Consider the following 21,918-nt stretch of genomic DNA (forward strand, 5'->3'; position numbering starts at 1 on the left):
AAGAGAGTTTATCTAAAAGACCACAAGCATAGACCTTTCAAACATCCCATTGTAAATTATTCGTGGGAACAAAATTAGCAATGCAAAGTGAACAACAGTGCAAAGTGACAGCACATGACGTTTGGAGACTAGATCCAGAAGCAATTTTCAAACACCTCCATTAAGGCTGGCGTGCTCAATCGAAAGCTGCCACTGTTCAGCTTATAAAGATTGTACACATGCAATGCCCTAGTTCATTATGGGATGGCACAAACCCTCATTAATCAGACGGTGGTTGCGACCTCAGTAACGTGCGGATTAAAAAGATTGTAACCATGCAAGGCCCTAGTTCATTATGGGATGGTACAAAAGCTCATTAATCAGACGGTGCAGACTACTCATCTCTTACACTCTCATGCTATGCTAAACTTCAGTACTTCAAAAACCTTGAGACACCAACGACTTGATGAACCCTCCCTTTGAGGTCATGAGAGGTATTTTGTGCTCATCAAAAGAACCCTGTGCTCTAATATGAGGGTTGTCCATACACACACTGCAACAAAATCAAATTTATGCAACTTAAAGCGTTCAATATCATCTTCACATCTCTCTATCTGAGCAACGCTATGCCCTAGGATTGTTGGAGACATTTGGTTTGAGCGAGTGCAGACCGATGTTTGCAAACCGCCCTTACAGAGTTTAATAACCTTTATTTTTAAAGTCAAGGTACCCCTGCGCAAAATGCATATCCATGTAGCACCTGGAGAAGATCACACTCAATATGTACTTATATTTTAGGTGCGATGGTGTTATGTAATTCAGGTACAGTCTTTAGGAACATTACGCTCCAATTATCCATCTGCAGCTGCTTCATTGGTTATACATAGTGATAAGAATCCCAACAGATATACAATGACCAAAGACAGCCAGTCTTGTAAGAAAGGCAAGCAGTTACTGCAAGGCTCCTATTTGCATCCTGAATCGTACGCAACGGATCCCAGTAATTCCGGACCATTTAAGTGAGGGTTATTATCAAAGCTGCACAATAAATGCGCCCATTAGCTAGTAGCACAAATGTTGATAAGGGAAGGGCTTCCATACTTTGGCCCCCTCCTTTGACTGGTCTCACCAATACACACTAACTACGCTACCTGCATACCTATCAGACAAGCAAGCCCAAAAGAGATACCTCTTTAAAGGAAGATGCTCAAATGCTCCTGCTGTTGGTATTGTTCCACAAAGATCATTGCTTGACAAATCACTGAGCACAAAGACATCCTGACATGTTACAAAACCTCAAAACAGTAATTTCAAATACTTGTGCTTCGAAGCACTTACACTACTTTCAGACTAGCTGTGCCAACAAGCGACCGAGGAATCCGCCCTGTCAATTTGTTGTTGTTTAAGCGCCTGAATACACGAGCACAGTAATTTATAATTTTAGGCAGTTCATTCCCAACCGCCTCAACTTGGCAGCGGGTAATGTGAAAGCAAGAAAACAGTCTTACAGCAGGTAGATTTGCATGCACACACACGTGAGTGCATGCATGAGGCACATGTGCGCTTGTTGGAATTTTCTTGTTAAAGAGGGACTTACAGAAAAACCAAGGACTTCAGCTTGCCCAATGAACTGGGTATTTCCCCAGTCAAGCTGTTATTATAGAGATCTAGACTGACCAGATTCTTTAAATTGCCTAGCTCTTCTGGCAGCTCCCCGCTGATTTTGTTTTTGTAGAGCTCCCTGGACAGACAGGGGGTGCAGTATTAAGGCATAAATATACTACAATCCTTGAGACTTCTTGAGCACTGGAGGAAGTAATGGTAAGAAAATATACAAATACTGCAGATGTTCAAGAATTCCAAGCTCTGGAACCAGGCGACCAGAGAGATTTGAATTGCCCAAATCACTGCAGAAAGAGAAAGACACTCTTTAAGATCTTGTTTCGACCAGCCACTTCAAAATTACTCCCTACAAGTTTTTAGTCGTCGTACCCTGAATCATCCTTGGATACACCTGGATACACCCCCGATATAACTCTCTCTAAGTTTTCCACTTAGACACCATGATGGACATAACACTTCCCCTTACGAGTTGTTTTCGTCCTTTAAAAACAAAATTGGACAGGCCCAACATTTAATTGGGAAAACTTGTAAGTGCTTGCTTGCTCCTAACTTGAACTCTCTTCTGAACAATCTTTCCTCTACATCCATCTTGAGACAGAACAAATTAACATCACTCCGTATATACTTAAGTTTGCTTACCTAAAAGACTACACACACTTTGCTGTTGATAGCTATGAAGCTTAGGAAATCGACCCATCTTCATGGTTTCCAAGTTCCAACTGTTTAGGAACTTAAGACAAAAGTTGTTTCCCATTCCACCAACTCTATCTTGTGCCAAAGATTCGCACTTCATTTCTATGCATAAAGGGAATGGCATCTTAACAATTGAAACACTTTATGTAAATAGTCCAAATGAAGCACGTTATGTAAATAGTCCAGATATTCTTCAACCCGATTTGCGACAAATGAGGATATCATCCACTTTTTCACAGCTTCATAAAGGTGGTTGGTGCTTTGGAAAGACGAAAAAACATTACCAAAAATTCACAACGTGTCCAACTACCGTCCTATGAATATCCTCAGCCTTAATTTAAGTCTCATGATATCCTGGCCCCTTCAACTGATCAAATAGATCCCTCTATTTTAAGCATAGAGAACTTGTTCTTCACCGTTACTCTATAAGCGACACAAAGTTGCATAGAGCACTCTTTTTCCTTGACTATTGGAACCAATAATGCCCATGACAATCTAGGGGCTAAGCTGACGAAGATAACCGAAGAGATCCGCCATTCTGGCATATAAAACTTATTCTTTATTGTTATTTTATTCAACCCACGGTCAATTGTAGGTTTTCATAAACCCCTTTTCTTAGTATTATTTTATTTCCCTTTCTACCTAACGGTGTTGCAATGTATTGAGCTTGTAAGGTGGTTTGGAATTGCGTCAGGTGCACATGACTCTTATGTGCCACGTGGACATGCTACTTCTACATCTCTAGAGCCAAGGTTTGTCTACAGAGCCCAAGGAATTAAGTTCCAACAACCTTGTGAGCCCATTCTTAGGACTTACATGTCCGGGCAAGTCCATCATATAGTCTTTCCAAGTTTTGGAACCCTCTTGTTTGCACATGTATTTGATGGTTGTAGTAACACTTAGGTGGGCAACCCTCACCACATCGGTGCATGCTCTAATGCGCTCAACACATCCAACTCGGTGAAAGCCCCATCTATGAAGAAGCCTCAAGTTCAAAAGGAATGTCCCAATGTGTTGGTAGTGCTGCTTCAATGCCATGCCTCATAGGGAGACCTCCCCCCATGAAACCTGTCAGTCTGTTGTCAAAAAAGGCAGCAGAAGATGCAATGAAAACAAGATCTAGCTCGACCCCAATAGTATTCTCTGACAATAAAGAACACCTCCAATGCCACATGCATGAACAAGGCAATTGTGGAAAAGAAATATCACTGAGGTAGAAAGAGACAGGACATCTGAGAATGAGAGAGAGAGAGAGAGAGAGAGAGAGAGAGAGAGGCTCTCCATGCTGATAACAAACTGCTCATACAATTGACCAAGGGTGGTCCGGCATAGAACTCACATGCCTCAATGGCTAGACACGAGGCACATACAACTGCTACTGCCATCTGCTCCTACACACAAGACCACAGGCACAGCCTCAACCCTAGCCTCACAAACCTGCGAAAGCAAGGCTCTCGTGGAACTTCTCCTAGCAAAACGACTGATCCAGAGGGAGAAGAAACTGGATCAAGGCTGCCCATGGTGTGGCTGCCCCCTAGAGATCATAGATCTCCTCCCATAAGCCTCCACCAAAATGAAGGTCCTCCGCATCTACATGATCATAGCGCCTGCATGAACATGTCCTAAGAAGAAAAAACGCGAGGGATATACCCTGCTGCCCATCAAATCTGTTGGTGGTGATGCCATGCTGCAAGTGAAGAAAAACGTTGGGGCTGCATGAGAAACACACTAAGGAAATCTGTAAAGCGCTACCACATGCTCCCCCCTGCCCATTGATCACCCCTAGGACTGCCCACTAGGGAAACCCCGCAGCACAAGGCATATGCACACTCCCCCCCCTATACCCCTGCCCACATCTACATAACCCCTGGACTCCAAGTCGGCTGCAGCCAGCCATCACGACAAAGAAAAATAGGATAATATGGCAAAAAGGGGCAACAAGGCAACAAAACCCTACTAGGGCCATGGGGAAAAAAGCGGGCAAGGCTGGGATAAATACTCTCAACCTACAAGAGGCTATTGGCCATGGAAAGAACCAAAACAAGCTAAACATGGCTAGATGAATCCCGACATGAGATAACTACCTCAGTCCGGCCGGGCACAGCCACCAAACAACCTTCACTCCCTATCACCTATCCCTGGGAGATATCGGGACCGACTAGACGAATCTAGAGAAATGCCATAACTCTAACACCCCCACTCAACTCCAGGAAAGGAAGACGGCCCAAGGGGCTAGAGTGAGCAATCATCTGTAACAATAAAATGAGGGTTTTGTGGACAAGGTATTGCTGCTGACCACTCCAAGAGAAAGCATCAAAACTCACGATAAAGGCATAAACTATTGGTACGTGGACCATTTCTTAAGTGTTCCACCCTCAAGGCAAGAGTCGAAAACCTACACCTCTAGTCACTACCACATGTCGGAATCTCCAAGCTGCCACACGAAGTCCAAAGAATGCGGACAACCAAGGCTAATTGTCCGATGACAAAGAACCAAAGAACTACACCAACAACCACATGTCATGAGTGAATTGCAAATAGTATCTAAAGGAACTCCATCGGAACTGAGAGTGAAAATTGCTACTAATCTTTATTTGTATGGAGCACATCCCGAGAGAATCAACCAACTCTCAAAGTGAATTGGAAACATACATCCAACAGAAAGAAACGCACATCAAGCTTGAGTTTGCGGCTAATACGGCAAGATCAAGAGAGCCTACACCCAAGCTCTGCAAGAGAAGAACAAGGTGCTATAGAAAGCCACCACATAGACTATCAATCTTGTTTACTATGTCTAGGAACCACTAGAACTAGAAGGAAGTATTCCCTAAAACCAACTCCCAAGCTGACTCCACGTCCCCCTCTAAAGTTTGATGGGAGAACATTCGGATCCCAAAGAACAGTATCAAATGCCTTTTCAATGTCGACCTGCATGACCAAGACATCCTGTCGAGTATATTTTGCATATTCCATTCCAATGATGACATTCGCAAGGTTATCAGTAATTTGACGTCGTGGAATGAAGTCGTATTGAGATTGATGCAAGCCTTCATACAGAAAGCACTTAAGACGGTTAACAAGCATTTTTGCCATTAATTTATATACCACAGGCATGAGTGTAATAGGCCACCAATGAGAGAATTCTTCACACAATGCATGCTTAGATATCAGCTTGAGCAAACCTTCTTTCCAAGAGGAGGGCAATTCTTGTTTTGCCCAAGTTGTATTTATCATGAACAACAGATGCAACTTCAAATAATCCTAGAAAGACAAGAAAAATTCCACAAAGAGACCATCCCAACCAAGAGCTCTCCATCGACCCAAATCAAGCAAGCTGGCATACAATTTGGACTCAATGAAAACAGCTTCCAAGTCTTGAGCCTGCCGCATCGAGAGAATGGGAGTAACATGCGGTAGAAACATGTGACGCGCTTGGCGAGCCTCTCTCGTGGGAGAAGGGGCCTCAAAAATCTTGCCATAATGAGAGTTTAGGGCTAGTGCTAGCTCTCGAAAAGTGGAGGTCCACTCCCTTGAGGATAATTTAACTCTCCATACAGCTTGAGACTACCTGGAGTGATGCAAATGCTGGAAGAATTGTTTAGAAGCACATTCTTTATCTGCAAAGGCCTATTGACAAGCTCGAGGCTGCCATTTGGCCAATTTCCTCTCATCATTGTGTCGTAACATAATGCGAGCAGAAAGCAACTCAGTCACTTGAGTGGCAGTAAGAGAAGAATGATTAGCCAAGTGCATATCTGCTACAAGCATCCTTTGCCTAATTAACATGTTCCCTAAATTGTGACAAATACTCCCTACCATAATCCTGGATAACACATTGAACACGCATAACAAAGCAGAACCAAGCTATGTCCATATCAACATACATCTGGGAGATCAAAGGTGGGATGATATCCACAATCATAGCGCGAAAAGGCTCATGCTTGAGATAAGCATTATTGATATGCAAAAGTCTCTTCTTGGGTAGGCGGTCATTGATATCAAAAGAGTCAAAACGAAGTTTCAAGCATACGAGAAAGTGATCCGAGAGACACATAGCATAATCCTCATCTCGCATACAAAGTCATCATACTGTTGCATGTGAAAAAGATACCAACGATCCAGTCGAGCGCGATACATTGTCACATGCACATCTAACCCTATGTGTACGTGGACAAGCTACTTCATGACGGGGGTTAAGTTCAGTTAGCTTAGGAAGTGTTCTGGCACTTTTGTGAGTCTGTTCGCAAACCGTGCATGTCCAGGCACTTAAGAGTAGACGCATATCCTCTGGTTGCACACAGCATTATCATCAGCAGTACCATCAGATTCCATAAGTAGGAAACTGGGTAGGGCAATTTGACCAAGCATGTATATAAGAAAAGCTGGCGCTAGCATTATCTGGCAGAAGAGGCAGCAGGGACCGACTGTCCAACAGAGCACCTTCTCAACAAGACCCGGCAAGACAGCTAGCGTTTCTTCATCAGATCAAGCCTAGCGTTTTGCTACAAGATTCAGCCCTTGCGTTTTGCAATTGCAGATCAGCCCTGGCGTTAGCAAATCCCAACATTCGGCTAGCGTTTTTGGATCAACACGACAGCCAACGTTTGCAGATTTAGCTCGCTATTCGCAGATTTCAGAATCTGCGTTTTCAGCGCATCGTCGTCGCGTCGTCAACACCGACATAGCGTCAAAATTCAGCAGAAGATTTGCAGATTTCAGCCCTTGGCGTTTTCAGATTTCGGCCCGTCTCGTCGACGTCCTCATCGTCGTCGACATCGTCGGAAAGTCCATTTCATTGTAGAGATTTGTGCAATCAATAGTAGACCGCTCTCGCCATAGAGAGTGGGGCCTTCGGAGGAGGGTTTGACAACATTCTGGTGTCGTACTCTTCTCTCTCTATCTCTCAGTCTCAGCACCTTCATTCACAGTGTTTGCCACTTTGTTTGTGATCATTTGCACTCTCTCACTAAAGGAACGGAAGGCTCTCCCTTCCGTAATTAAAAGGAACCCTTGAGCACAGTTCGAAGCACTCATCTTGAGCAAATTTCAACATTCACATCCGCTGCACCTTACATTGGTATTAGAGCTTTGGCAATGTTTTGTATCACTCAAGGAAAGAACCACATTATTTTTTTTGCTTGTTGCGGTCGCACATAACCCAAATCCACTTGGGCGTGTCGATTCCTAATCGTGTTTTGAAGAGTGACAGGAAACCCAAGAAAGAAGGGCTTGTCCAACCTCCCCTTGTTTCTCTTTTCACTCATTGAGAGCGGACCGTGCACTTAGCGGCCGACCAATCGACGTGAGGTGGGAAAAAGCAACCTTGGTGTGAGCGCAAGGCCGCGAAGGGGTCGGGTAAGAGAAGATCCTTCTCTAACAGAGATTGCAAGCAAAAGAAGAACCTCAAGAACCTCATGACTCAAGATCCTCAAGATCCTCAAGAACCTCAAGAATCAAGAACCACAAGAACCCAAGTTTCTCATGAACTTAAGAACCCAAGACTTCAATGTATGGTCATCACCCGAAGCGGAATGGATACTTCGTATGGAGGTGGTGAGCATGAAGGTGTCGAAGAAGAATTTTCCTCACCAGGAAGTTTTTCCGACGCCCCCCCCCCCCCCCCCCCCCCCCGTAACAAACTTGGACACTCCAAGTCAAGAATCAACCGCGACAGCACCAAATAACCACTTCAAAACAATTCACAGATCACAATAGATTTGCACTGGCCCGGCGGAGTTCCGTGCCTAGAGATATTGGCCCCAAAGACTGGCGCCCCTTTCGGTATTTCTTTTTGTATTAATCAATCATCAAAGTACAAGAGAGCGGTTAGGGTTTCACTCTCAGACTCTGCGTCCAGATGCTCTGAGAAGTGAGGCCCTCACCACTAATTTAAAGGTTACAAAGAATGCCCAAAAGCAGAGCCCCAAAAGCTTTTAAAATCAAAAGCATCAGTTCTCTCTCTCTCTCTTAGAGAGTCTTTTCTCTTTTTTTAATAAAAAAAAGCAAAAGCAAAATTCGCGTCGCTCATCGTTTTCCAAAAAAAAAAAAAAATTTTTTTTTTTAATAATCCGCCTCCGCGATTTCCGGAATTTAGGGTTTTTGGCAAAAATTAGGGTTTGCAGGAATTTTAGGGTTTCTGGCAGAAATTAGGGTTTTTGCTGTCCGCCACGTCATCACTTTGTGACACCCCCCCTTCCCCATCTACGCCAAGGATTGCACCAAATCCTATGGAGGCTTTGGTCAAGACGATGATGGACATGATGTTACAACAAGACGTGCAACGCGCTGCCTTGGAGCGCGAGCGCCAAGAAAGACAGACATCCTTGGATTGCCAACATGAACAAGCACGCTTGGCGGCCAAGGAACGAATAGCAGAATTGGATCGCAAGCGCGAAGAAAGAAAAGCAGAAAGAAAGGCTAGCTTGGAGCACGAGCGTGAGCGCGAGCAAGCACGCTTGGCAGCCGACGAGAAAAGGGTAGCCTTAGAGCGTGAGCGTGAGCGTGAGCAAGCGCGCTTGGCGATCGAAGAAAGAAAGGTAGCTATTGAGCTGGAGCGTGAGCAATCACGCGAAGCCCAACGAGTAGCAGCCGAAGACAGACGAGCGGCTTTGGAGTTAGAGCGCGAGGCACAGAGAGACCAACGCATGCAAGAGTTGGTCGTACAGTACTCACCTCAAAACCCGAGCCGACCAAAGATGTTGGTAGTTCATCAAGTAGCAAAGACTCGAACTCCGACAACCCCGTCACAGAGAAGATCACGTTCAATAAGTATGACGGTAAGATGGATGCTAGTGTTATTCATTCGTGGTTGCATCAATTTAATGCTTATTTTGCAACAACTAAGAAGACAAGAAATAGCAAGGTTTTAACGGCAGCCATGTACATTGCCAGTGATGCCATTAATTGGTACCACGCATGGCAAGAGGCATAGTTGGCCGCGCACCTAGAGGCAGCCGACGAAAACGCACCCCTTTCCTTCAATTGGGCCGACTTCCAAGACAAGCTCAAGACGCGGTTTATGCCACCCCATTACCTAGCACGATTGAAGGACGATTGACGCAATCTCAAGAAAAATGGTATGCCAGTTATGTCTTTCTCTAATCGTGTTTTGCAGCTCGGCACCCAATTACGCAAATCGGATGTTGAACGCAAGGAGGCATTCCTTTATGGATTGGACGAGTATATCAAGTATGATGTCGAGGTACTTGATCCAATCGATCTCAACAAGGCGGTAGCGATTGCTCTCGCACAGGAGATGAAGCACAATAAGGGAAAGCCGAAGGTGAACAAGACTTCTCAAAGTACCACTCAAACTTCTCAGAACCCTCAAAACGGTAAGAATGGTAACACTTCTAACCAATCTTCCTCTAGTCTCTCAAAAAAGAACACTCCAAATGAACCTAAGGGTAAAGCTAACACAATTGCTAAACCTAAGCTCACTCCATATGAAAAGGCAAAACAAGGAATTTTAGGAGGATACGTCACGTCGGAAAAACAAAGCATTTATTCTAAGGAAGGTCGATGTTATCATTGTCACATCAAGGGTCACATAAAAAGAACATGTCCTAAGCTTAACTCTAATGATTTTAAAGAACCCACATCCTTTGTCAATGCAATCAATGAGAACACGAGTGTGACCCAAGTTTCTCATAATCCTCCCATTGATGAGTCTCTCATTAAGTGTTACGGTCATGTGAAGGGTCAACATTTTGTCATATTGTTTGACCCAGGCAATATGCATGATGTGATTAGTGACTCCCTTGTCGAAAGAGCCTGCTTGGAGGTTAGCAAGACATCTCCTTTCGAGGTGTCGGGCTTCGCTCCCGGTATAGACTCTCTCATCATGCAAGAGTGCCTTGATGTTTTGTTCATTGTTTAACAAGCGTCCTTCCGCAGAAAATTTGTAGTCTCTCCTCTTTCAGGATGTAATATGCTTTTAGGCATTCGATGGTTTCCTGAGCATAATCCTCTCATTGATTGGGCGGAAAATACTCACTTTCAATGCTAAGTGGGAGCAAGTTGTTCATTCTTCATCTCTCATTTCTAATGTGCAAGCGAAGATTGAAAAGAATCAGGAGAAGGAGAGATGTCACATGCACATCTAACCCTATGTGTATGTGGACAAGCTATTTCATGACAGGTGTTCAGTTCAATTAGCTTAGGAAGTGTTTTGGCACTTTTGTGAGTCTGTTCGCAGACCATGCATGTCGAGGCACTTAGAGTAGATGCATTTCGGATAAATAGGATTTATCACTTATAATTGAAGCCAGAGGATATAGAGAGAAATAGATAGAGTGAGAAGATCGACACAATACTTGGGACCAAAAGATGGGCTGATCCCCCCCCCCCCCCCCCCCCCCCCTCATGTAATAGTATCTTTATTACTGAGGAGAAGTCTATACAAGCACTTGAACCGAACGTATTACCAAGTTTGTTCTAGAATAAGACTTAATGGTTCCTAGAAGCCTCAACTTCCTATTCCTAGGGCAAAACCCTATTCCAAGGAACTTCCGTTCCTTATTCCAAATCCTCAAGAATCAAGGTTCTTGCCTCTGGATCTCACCTTCCAGACTCAGGGCATGGCATCCCTGCAACTCTCTTTTCCAACTATGTTTCCAGAGTCCTCTTCCCGCAGAACAACTCTGCTTTCCTGAACACGAAGTCCTTACTTGGGAATCCCAACTTCCGGATCACAACTTGAGAGACTACCTCTCTCCAATCCGTGGATCTACTTCCCAAACTTGGGTACGAAACCCTTGGGCTGATTTGGCTCTGATTCCTCAAAGCGCTTTCTCCTGCAAAGGCTCATCCCTTCCTCTGCTCCTACTCCCTCACTAAGAGGAAGTACACTTGCAAACAAATACTTAGAGATCATAACACGAATATCGTTACCTTCAAAGTCTCGATGCTCGAAACGCAACTCGGTTCTCGAAAAGTAATTCCCCAGAAGAGATCTCTACGTAGAAAATCCTCTCTTCCAATCCTACACACAAAAGAGGTGTGTTCTCGGGTTCCTTCTCGTAAATCAGCCATGTCTACGACGTTTATGGGTTGAAAACAGAGGAAAACAGCAACTTGTCGCGATGGAAACACGCTCCGTAGGCACTTCTTCACACTGGGTCTTGGCGACATCTGGTACACTTGGAGTAGCCATGGGCATCACCGGCAACATCTTCTTTGCGGATGAAATCTGCAGCAGCATCTTCTTCTTGCAACAACTGATCTTCTCCTCTGAGTGAGAGCCTATGATGCTTTTATAGCTCCTAGCCAAGGCTCAAATAGCTGCTTGCGTTTTTTTTTTTCTTTTTTTGCACTGTTCTGCTTGAAAAAGAGAGAGAGAAAACACTCGTTGATCTGTTGCCTTATTTATCAGATGGCTGTTGGAATTAGGGTTACAGAGAAACACACACAGCTTAGAGAAGACAAAGGAAGCTCAAGGCACACAATAGAGAGTGTGCTACTCAGTGTGCAATGGAAACATAGATAGCCCTAGAGTGATGGGCGTATATACAATGCACGGGGGAAAAAACCTCCTAAAGAGGGAAAAATGCCCCGGCGGTCCTAATGTGTTCACACACATCGCTACCACATGTATATGGTAACAAATCCCCCCTGGAGTGATGCGGTGAACGAGAGCTGGCACATGAGTAAAGGGAAGTGCCATGCCCTCAGGACATGATCAGTCCACAAAGGGGAGTAAGCCCAAAGCTTTGCGGAAAGCTTTCAGCTTCTCACGAGACAATGCCTTTGTGAAAAGATCTGCAAGGTTGTCATGTGTTGGCACATAAGCCAAGCTGATCTCTCCTGCTGAGAGTCTCTCCTTGACATAGTGGTAATGTACCTCAATGTGCTTTGTGCGAGCATGAAAAACTGGGTTCCTCTCAACTGTCAATGCGTTCTGACTGTCAGTGTAGATAGTGTTGGCAGTCTCTTGTTCAACAACCAAATCAGCCATAAGGCGTCTGAGCCATACACACTCAATCGTAGCTGTGAAGACTGCCTTACTCAGCCTCACAACTCGAAGTGGCCACAGTAGGTTGCTTCTTGCTCAACCATGATATACATGAACTACCAAGCATAAAACAAAAACCACTTGTGGACACTCGCGTGTCAAAACAACCAGCCCAATCTGAGTCCGAAAAAGCATGTAAGTCTGGCGGCAATGATCCCCCCTTGGGATAAAACAAGCCAAGATGTAAAGTGCCACTAAGGTAGCGAAAAATCCTCTTGACAGCCTGCCAATGTTTAGACCCTGGGCTATGCATAAATCTGCTGACCTATGAGACTGCTGACCTGTGAGACTGCAAACTGAATATCTGGCCTCGTGTTGCATACATAAATGAGGGAGCCAACAGCAGTTTCGTAAAGAGTGACATCAGTAGGATCGCCAGCATCATGTAGACTCAACTGTAAACCTGTTTCCATGGGAGTGGCAATAGGTTTGCAATCCTCAAGTCCAAACTTACATAGCAATGTCTCTATGTAACTTTTCTGACACAAGGCAATACCGCCATCACATTGCTTAAACTGTATACCCAAGTAATGATGCAACAGTCCCAAATCTTTCATCTTGAAAGTAGCATTCCATCCGCCTTAAATTCAGCAATATGTCTCTCATTTGGTTCAGTGATCAGCAAATCATCGACAGAAAAGAACCACAATGAGAAGTACATGACCCTTACGCTTTACATACAATGTGCTTTCTGTTGGACTGTTACAAAAGCCTCGTTTAACCAAATGAGTGTGAGCTTTCTCATACCAAGCACGAGGAGATTGCATCAACACATACAAAGCCTTCTTACATTTGCACACTTTGTCCTCTTGTCCTTTTATGACAAAACCGCGAGGTTGCGTTACATAAACTTCCTCAAATATGTCACCATTCAAGAAAGCAGTAACAATGTCTGATTGATGTACATCCCAACCAAAATGAGCTGCCAATGCACATAGAAAACGCACAGTAGTCATATGACAAGTGGGAGAAAAAGTCTCTTCATAATCTATGCCTTTTTGTTGTGCATAACCCTTTGCAACAAGTCGAGCCTTATGGTGATCAATCTCACCATCCGGCTTGCGTTTCAACTTGTAAACCCACTTCGTACCAATGGCCTTTTTGCCAGGAGGCAAATCACATAAAGTCCATGTGTCATTTTCTATAAGTGCATCATATTCTGATTGCATGGCAGCCATCCAATATTCTGAATTCTGTGCTTCATCAAAAGACAAAGGCTCATCAACATCATGTAAGCTAGACACAGCCAAAGCATAACAATCTGATGCATAAGATGCATGGCGAGAGCCTGAACGAGTACGAATAGACAAAGGTGCATCCAATTTACTGTCACGCAAAGTGTGCACCAGCCATTTTGGCATACCTCTAGCCTACTCATTTTCAACCGTTTCCTCATCAAGTACATTGTGTACATCTGCATCAGTAATAGCTGATCTGTAACATTTTCAGAAACCCCCAAAGGCTGTACATTTGCCTCATTGGAACTTACATTCCTATTTCCACCACTGAAAAGAGGCAACAAAGTGTCATAAATGTCATGTGAGCTTACATTACTGTCTCTAGTACATGACAGCAAGGGTTGAACAGAATCTTCCACAAACACTACATCTCGTGAAACCAGAATACGTTTTGTTTGCAAATGATACAACCTGTAACCTTTGCTTTCAGCACTATAACCCACAAAAATCATTTGTCAGCCTTATCATCCAATTTTCTGCGCTGTGTTTGTGGCATCAAAGCATATGCCAAACAACCAAAAACACGCATGTGCTCAATAGAAGGCTTTCTATCATGCCATGCTTCATATGGAGTAATAGACTGCAAAGCTTTCGTAGGACACTTGTTAAGTACATACGTGGCATACATGATGGCCTCAAGCCAAAAAGAAAAGCTTGACTTTTGACCATACATCGTATCATTTCTGTCAGAGACCTATTTTTCCTCTCAGCAACACCATTTTGCTGAGGTGTATAAGGCACTGTACATTGGTGTTTTATCCCACGACTAGCCAGAAATGCATTAAATTCATGAGACATATACTCCCCCCCTCGATCGGAACGGAGGGTGCCCATAGTACATTTCGATACATTTTATGCCATAGCCAGAAATTGTTTGAAGCACATAAAAACTTCGAACTTCGCTTTAAGCGGAAATACCCATGCATGCCTGGAGTAATCATCAAAAAATAAAAGTCACGAAGTACAGGTAATTACCCAAGGACGGAGTTTGCATGGGCCCACAAACATCACTATGCACAAGCTGCAACCTGCATGTGGCCCGAACTGAACCATCCTTTGGAAACTTAGAACGCTGCATCTTACCCAAAATACAGCCTTCACAAACATGTTTGGCAGGTGCTTCAAGAGGCGGCAAAGAAGCAACCATATCAGATTTCTGCAAACGTAGCAAACTGGCAAAATTCAAATGACCAAAACGTATATGTCAAAGTTTTGCATCTGAAATAGCCCTTGAATCTGCAACAGCATTTGCAAAATTTTGTCCACACTTGTCATACAAAGTGAGCTTATACAACCCACGGCACAAAAGGCCAGATGCAACAATTTCATCACCAAAACTGATATCATGAACTGTACATCTGTGATCCACAAATTTGACTACACGACCAAGTATAGCAAGTGCGGATACAGACAAGAGATTCTTCTTGATCCCAGGTACATAAAGTGCATCAACAAGTGTGAAGGAATTGCCATTTGCAGCAGTAAGCACAATCTTTCCAACTCACTGAACCGGATAAGAGGCATTGTTGGCACAAGTGACTGAATTCCCATAAGGGACAGACTCGAGAGAGGTAAACAATTCACAATGTGAGGTAATGTGCTTTGTAGCACCACTGTCGAAATACCACACATGTGAATCTGCAGCAACTGACAAGCATGCATCATGGACAGCAGGATTGTAAGTGCACTCTGCGCTAAAAGCCCATTTTGCATCAACTTCAGCAACACAGTCTCCTTTCACAGAAGACTCAACAATGGCTGCATTTATAGTGGAACTAGCATTTGCAATGGAACCACCCTCTTTCTTCTTAGCCTCTTTGGCCTTCAACTTAGGACACGACTTTATCAAGTGATCATTAGCTTTACAATAATGGCAATGCATCTTCTTTTTGCCCTTATCACCAGAATTGCCAGACGAAGTGCTGCCAGCAGAAGCATTGGAAACAGAAGTTTTGCCACTCGCATCAGAACCATAAGAAGTGGCTGCATTGCTGTTACCACTCTTTCTTTGAGAAGCAAAAAAGCTTGTTCAACTGCACGTTGTCTAGTCCTATTTTTTCTGGAAAGTGACTCTTTCAACAGCAATGTGCATAATGCATCAAACTTGACAACTTTTGGATTTCCTTGGGTCATAAGTCTCCAACTACTAGCAAAAGTCTGGTAGGAATCTGGTAAGGCATCAAGAACAGTCTGCACAAGGGAACTGTCTAAATGACTTCACCTGCAGAAATAAGTTGCTCATTGATATCCTTGACACTAGCAAGGAAAGTGTCCATATCATCTTCCTCATGCATAATCTTTGACTCCAGCTCTTTACGCAGCAAAGCAATTTTAGCCTCATTGCGGCTTGCATAAAGACCTGCTAGAATATCCCAAGCTTGTTTTGCAGATTTTGCTGAACGGATGTGAAGAACAATGGTGCGCTTCACAGACAACGCAATCAATGCATCAGCATGCGCATCCTTAACATCCCAACAAGCTTGTTCTGCCGTAGGCAAAACAACTCTAACAGCAGCAATCCTTGCAGCAAGACCTGCAACATCCTCAACATCGCCTACATCCTTAGAACCAGGACGTACATCAATGCCCTGCACAATATTCCAGACGCCCTTTGACACAAGAACGTGTTGCATCATATAAGCCCACATAGGGTAATTGTCCACATCCTTGCAGCAAGACCTCCAACATCCTCAACATCGCCTACATCCTTAGAACCAGGACGTACATCAATGCCCTGCACAATATTCCAGACGCCCTTTGACACAAGAACGTGTTGCATCATATAAGCCCACATAGGGTAATTGTCCCCATCCAACCTGTCCTTAGTAGCAAACATCTTGAACACATCTGTGTTGTTGTTGTCAGCCATGGTAAATGTTGCACCTGATGTGAAAACTGCCCGAAAATAGGAGAAACGGAACGGGAACAACACGTGCTATATAGCACAAACCGTAGAAGACTATAAGGCACCTGTTATGCAAAAATTGGCACTAACAGAAATTCTGCACAAAATGACGAAATTGCCTATGCAGACCTGCCTGTAGTGGAAACGGAGGCTGAAATGAACCCGAATCAAAAATCTGAGCAGACTGAGCTCTACGAGTCAACCCGAAATATTTGTCGACCTGCGAACGCTCGCCAAACCTCACTGTAATCAGAGAAAGTGAGCAGGCGTGTGCTGGAGCAACTGGCGACTAAGCCCGGGAGGACGTAACCTGCTCTGATACTAATTGTTGGAATTAGGGTTGCAGAGAAACGCACACAACTTGGAGAAGACGAAGGAAGCTCGAGGCACACAATAGAGAGTGTGTTACTTAGAGTGCAATGGAAAGATAGATAGCCCTAGAGTGATGGGCGTATATACAATGCACGGGGGAAAAAACCTCCTAAAGAGGGAAAAAATGCCCCGGCGGTCCTGATGTGTTCACACACATCGCTACCACATGTATATGGTAACAATGGTTGCCTACTTATTAAGTGGGAGGCCGCTGTATTTTAAAAATAGTCTGAATTTGCCCAAAAACTCAATAAAACCTTATAAGTTAAAAACAATGCTTTCACAGCACTTCCCAGGCGTCCCTGGATGCAATCACATACACAGTTGCAATGCAGACGTAGACCTCCTCACGGGAAAGCATTTGCTTTCCCGAAAGGCAATCCCGCTATCTCAAAAAGCATTTGTTTTTCCTCAAAGTTTTCTCTGAACCAATCTTCATTCAAGTGCTTGCTTTTCCTTGTGCACAATTCTAACACAGTTCGGAACTTCCTTCTGACTATGGATATCCCCTTTTCGATGCACCCGTCACCCACCTTGTGACGCATCAGGAATATCCATCACCTAGTCCTTTCCTACCGAACTTACGGTACAATCTCCTTAACGATGCTCTATGTCACCCATCCTATGACGCATCAGAGATGTTTGTTCCCGAATGGTCGGATACTTCTTTTCGATGCTCCCTGTCACCCATTCGATGTGACGTATTAGAAGTACCCATTCTTGGTGGCCTTACAGATATTCCCTTTCACAGTGCTCACCTCATTACTCTGAATCACGCACTAGGAATATTCTATGCTCGGATGTCTCCAGTGAGAAAAACCCTCTCACTTAAAATTCCAATAATTCATTTAGAATTATTTTTCTTGGTGTTCCAAGCGAGAAAACCCTCACTTATAAATCCAATAATTCATTTATAATTATTTTTATGTCAGATAAAGCCAATTTAGCAACATATCCTCTGGTTGCACACACCATGATCATCAGCACTACCATCAGATTCCATAAGGAGCATTTTACAGTGCAGAAAACCTATTTTCCCTATTTTAGTCATTTTTAACTTATTATTAATAAGAGACTTTGTTGGGAAACCGGGTAGGGTATTTGACCAAGCATGTATATAAGAAAAGCTAGCGCTAGCATTATCTGGCAGAAGAGGCAGCAAGGACCGAGTGTCCAACAGAGCACCTCTAAGCAAGACTTCCCGGCAAGACAGCTAGCGTTTCTTCATCAGATCAAGCCTAGCGTTTTGCTACAAGATTCAGCCCTGGCGTTTTGTACTTACATTAGCCCTAGCGTTAGCAAATCCCAGCCATTCAGCCTAGCGTTTTTGGATCAGCAGGACAACCAATGTTTGCAAATTCAGCCCGCTATTCGCACATTTCAGCATCTGCCTTTTCAGCAGATCGTCATCCGTCGTCGACGTCGACATAGAGTGAGAATTCGGCAGATACAAGATTTGCCCTTAGCGTTTTCAGATTTCAGCCCGTCTCATCGCCATTCTCATCGTCGGCAAGTCCGTTGCATTGTAGAGATTTGTGCGATCAATGGTAAGCCGTTCTCGCCATAGAGAGTGGGGCCTTCGGAGGAGGGTTTGACAACATTTTGGTGTCATATTCTTCTCTCTATCTCTCAATCTCAACACCTTCATTCACAGTGTTTGCCACTTTGTTTGTGATCATTTGCACTCTCTCACTAAAGGAACGAAAGGCTCTTCCTTTCGTAATTAAAAGGAACCCTTGAGCACAGTTCAGAGCACTCATCTTGAGCAAAGTTCAACATTCACATCCACTGCACCTTACATACATAGATTGAGCATTATGTTGAAAAGTGAATCCTGGATCAGTCGCATGCAAAAACGGCCACAAATCAAGCCCATTACATGTTGACATAAATTGGTCCCATGATTGCCATTCCATATGAAGCATGTGAGAATGGCCACTATTATCCGCAAGGTTTGGTGCATTATTAAAATCCCCGTAGAGAAAGACATATTGGAACGCCAACAATAAGAGGAGATAGCACTCCACAACCGTGCCCTATCTACAGAAACTGTGTATGCATATAATCCTCCAAATTCGAAAACTTCCCCATTAACAATACATTGAATGACCATCCATCTCCCAGCATTGAAAACCAAGGTCGGAAAGAGTTCATGTCGAACAAGTATAAGCACTCCAAAATGGCCAGCTGATCCTGCATAAGCTATCCAGTAGCCCGCAAAGTAAGAAGTCTATCTTGCAAATTGATACTAGTTATGCTCTTGAAGAACCACAATGTCCGCTTTACATGTATGTACATAGTGCCAGGTAAGCCGCCATTGTCACGTGACACATCCAACCCTATGTGTCCGTGGACAAGCTACAGCATTACCAGGGTTCAGTTCAGTCAAGTCAGTCTAGAATAGGAAGTGATCTGGCACTTTTGTGAGTTTGTTCGCAGACAGTGCATGTCCAGACACTTAGAGTAGATGCAAATCCTCTGGTTGCACACAACATGATCATCAGATTTCCATCAAAACCCATCAGGAGCATTTTTACAGTGCATAGACTTATTTTCCCTATTTTTGACATTTTTCGCTTATTATTTTTAAGTGACTTTTGTTAAAAAGTAGGTAGGGCAATGTTAGGTGCAGCGGAATGATTGTTTGCGCTTTGCTCAAGATGAGTGCTCTGAACTGTGCTCAAGGTCCCTTTTGTTCTTATGGAAGGGAGAGCCTTTCGTTCTTAATGAGAGAATGCTATGATCACAAACAAAGTGAATGGACATTGTGCGTGCAAGTGTATGAGACTGAGAGATAGAGAGAGAAGAGAGATACGACACCAAAGACGTTGTAAAACCCTCCTCCAAAGGCCCCACTCTTGTCGGCGAGAGTAGTCTACTTATGATTGCACAAAGTGGTACAATGACGATGCAATGAACTGATGCAATCTGGGACTATGCCGGTGACGACGATGGTGATGACGATGACGACTTTAGGGAAGAAATCTGTGGTCTTCTATCTGCTGAATTTCGAGGCTGTTTCGGTGGCTGAAAATGACTGTTTTGGCCGCGTTTTCGAGGGCTGAAAATGGAGATCTTCTGCAATGCTTCTAGGGCTGAATCTGCTACTGTGGGGAATGCTGAAAACGCTGCAGCAAAGGCTTCAATTCCGGCTGAAAATGGAAACGCTGAGGGCTGCCTGTAGCGTTAGTAAAACGCTGAAGATCTGGTACTGCTGGCGATGATGCAAAGATGAAAACGCTAGGAATCTGGTACTGCTTGACAGTGTTCGAGAAAATTCATTTTACTAAACATACAAAATTCCCTTTCTTGAATTTTCCAAGAGGAAATTTTAGAAAATTAGGGTTATTTTTCGGTTTTTCCATTAATTTTCTCTATTTTGGGACGGAGTTTCTCCTTTTCACCTTGCCTTCAACCGGCATTTTTGAAATTGAAAACGGCACGATATTAAGCTGAGACACATTTTTCCCGAACATTGCTGCTTGAGGACGATCTGGAAACGCTAGGCTGTAGGATACTGTGGCGACCAAGCAATGCTGATAAACGCCAAGCAATGGGAGTGTCTAGCGATGGTGAAGACCCAAACTGAAAACGCTATGCTCATGGAGAGGAAAACGCCAGGCTTGGGGGGTACTGCGGGTTCTTGCCGAGAAGGTGTCTGTTGAGCATGTGCTCATGCTGCCTCTTCTGCCAGAAAGTGCTAACTTGGGTTTGCTTATATATTAACTTAGCAAAATTGCCCTACCTACTTTTGTTGGAAAGTCACTTAAAAATAATAAGTGAAAAATGTCAAAAATAGGAAAAATAGGCTAAATGCACTGGAAAATTCCCCTAACTGATTCTAATGGATTCTGATGGGAATTCTGATGATCATGCTATGTGCAACCACAAGATATGCATCTATGCTAAGTGACTGTGCATGCACGTCTACGAATAGACTCACAAAAGTGCCAGATCACTGCTAATCTAGACTTGAATGGACTGACTGAACCCTGAACATGCTGAAGCTTGTCCACGGACAGATAGGGTTGGATGTGTCACGTGACATCCTCTCCTTTTCAAAGTGAGGTACTCGTACCGAACTGTATGGCATCAAGGGAGATCGCCAACAGCATCCGGAATCCTCGAAGGGACTCTTCGCCGGCCCACTCTAATGTGTGGGTCGTGCGGTACTTGAACTTCATAAAGGTCTGCAAAGTCATCTTCTTTGGGCAACGCCGAAAGCAAGACAAAATCTTCTGTGGCTCCTTCAATGCTTCAACTTTGTCTAGAGTCATGCTGCCTTCTTCTTCAAGAATCTCCTTGGCTGAAAATTCCTAAAACCATTTTCAACACAAAACCATGAACATATCCATTCCATGTAAAGTGCGTGGAAAACATCTCGTCTTCGCTAAAGACTGTGCATGCAATGTAGATGAACATAGAGACGGAGTGACAAACCGTTCATCAAACACATGCAAACAATGAAATCGAATCTTTTCTGTTTGATCGAAATCAATCAACTGTAGCAAACCACAATGGAAATGCCCATGCTTGGTGCTCATAGTATCATGTGCTCGTTCGAAAACTGTGTCATGCCAAGGAAGAGACGTGGAATGTGACACATACAGACTTTTCAACTTTTCATGAAAAATCCGCATACATTCGTGCTCATCCATGAGAGAAACGTGCTCAACATACAATATGTCATGCCTAGAAAAAGGGATCACATAACGATGCTGACTAAAATACAGGAAACGATCACGAATGAAACATTCGAACAATGCGTGCGTATCAATCACGCGAACACATAATACTTCCTGTGAGCGTTCTTTGGACCTAAGCTCGAGAGCCAAGGTCGATCCTTCGTGATTGATCAAATCTGCAACGAGGTTAGCTTCGCTAGAGATAGAGAAAGCAGCCACTAACACATCATTCTGGTGAACAATCACAGCTTCTTCATGCAACTCATCATGCTTGTGAGAAATCACATCTTGATCATGCAAATCATCATGCTTGTCAGCATGCTCATCATTATCATTCAAATCATCATGCTGATCACAATCATGCAAATCCTATGTGTCATGCTTTGAAGAAAAAGAGACAGAGTCTCCGTC

At 43.8% G+C, this 21,918-nt stretch overlaps 1 protein-coding gene across 1 annotated transcript in view; it reads right to left on the reverse strand.

The window, feature by feature from the left end:
- Positions 1-744: 744 nt before the first annotated feature.
- LOC147457075 (leucine-rich repeat protein 1-like) overlaps positions 745-21,918 on the reverse strand; it is a 37,902-nt gene continuing 16,728 nt past the window's right edge. Inside the window, exons 3-7 of the mRNA XM_086512095.1 lie at positions 1,815-1,886; positions 1,577-1,720; positions 1,318-1,389; positions 1,169-1,240; positions 745-1,017 (exon numbers count right to left, since the gene is read on the reverse strand). Of these exons, the coding sequence (XP_086368221.1) occupies positions 945-1,017; positions 1,169-1,240; positions 1,318-1,389; positions 1,577-1,720; positions 1,815-1,886 (433 nt within the window). The 3' untranslated portion in view covers positions 745-944. The remainder of the gene's footprint in view (positions 1,018-1,168; positions 1,241-1,317; positions 1,390-1,576; positions 1,721-1,814; positions 1,887-21,918) is intronic.

The sequence above is a fragment of the Adiantum capillus-veneris genome, chromosome 5 (assembly GCF_014529385.1).
Source record: "Adiantum capillus-veneris isolate H3 chromosome 5, ASM1452938v2, whole genome shotgun sequence".
In the NCBI taxonomy this organism is placed as follows: domain Eukaryota; kingdom Viridiplantae; phylum Streptophyta; class Polypodiopsida; order Polypodiales; family Pteridaceae; genus Adiantum; species Adiantum capillus-veneris.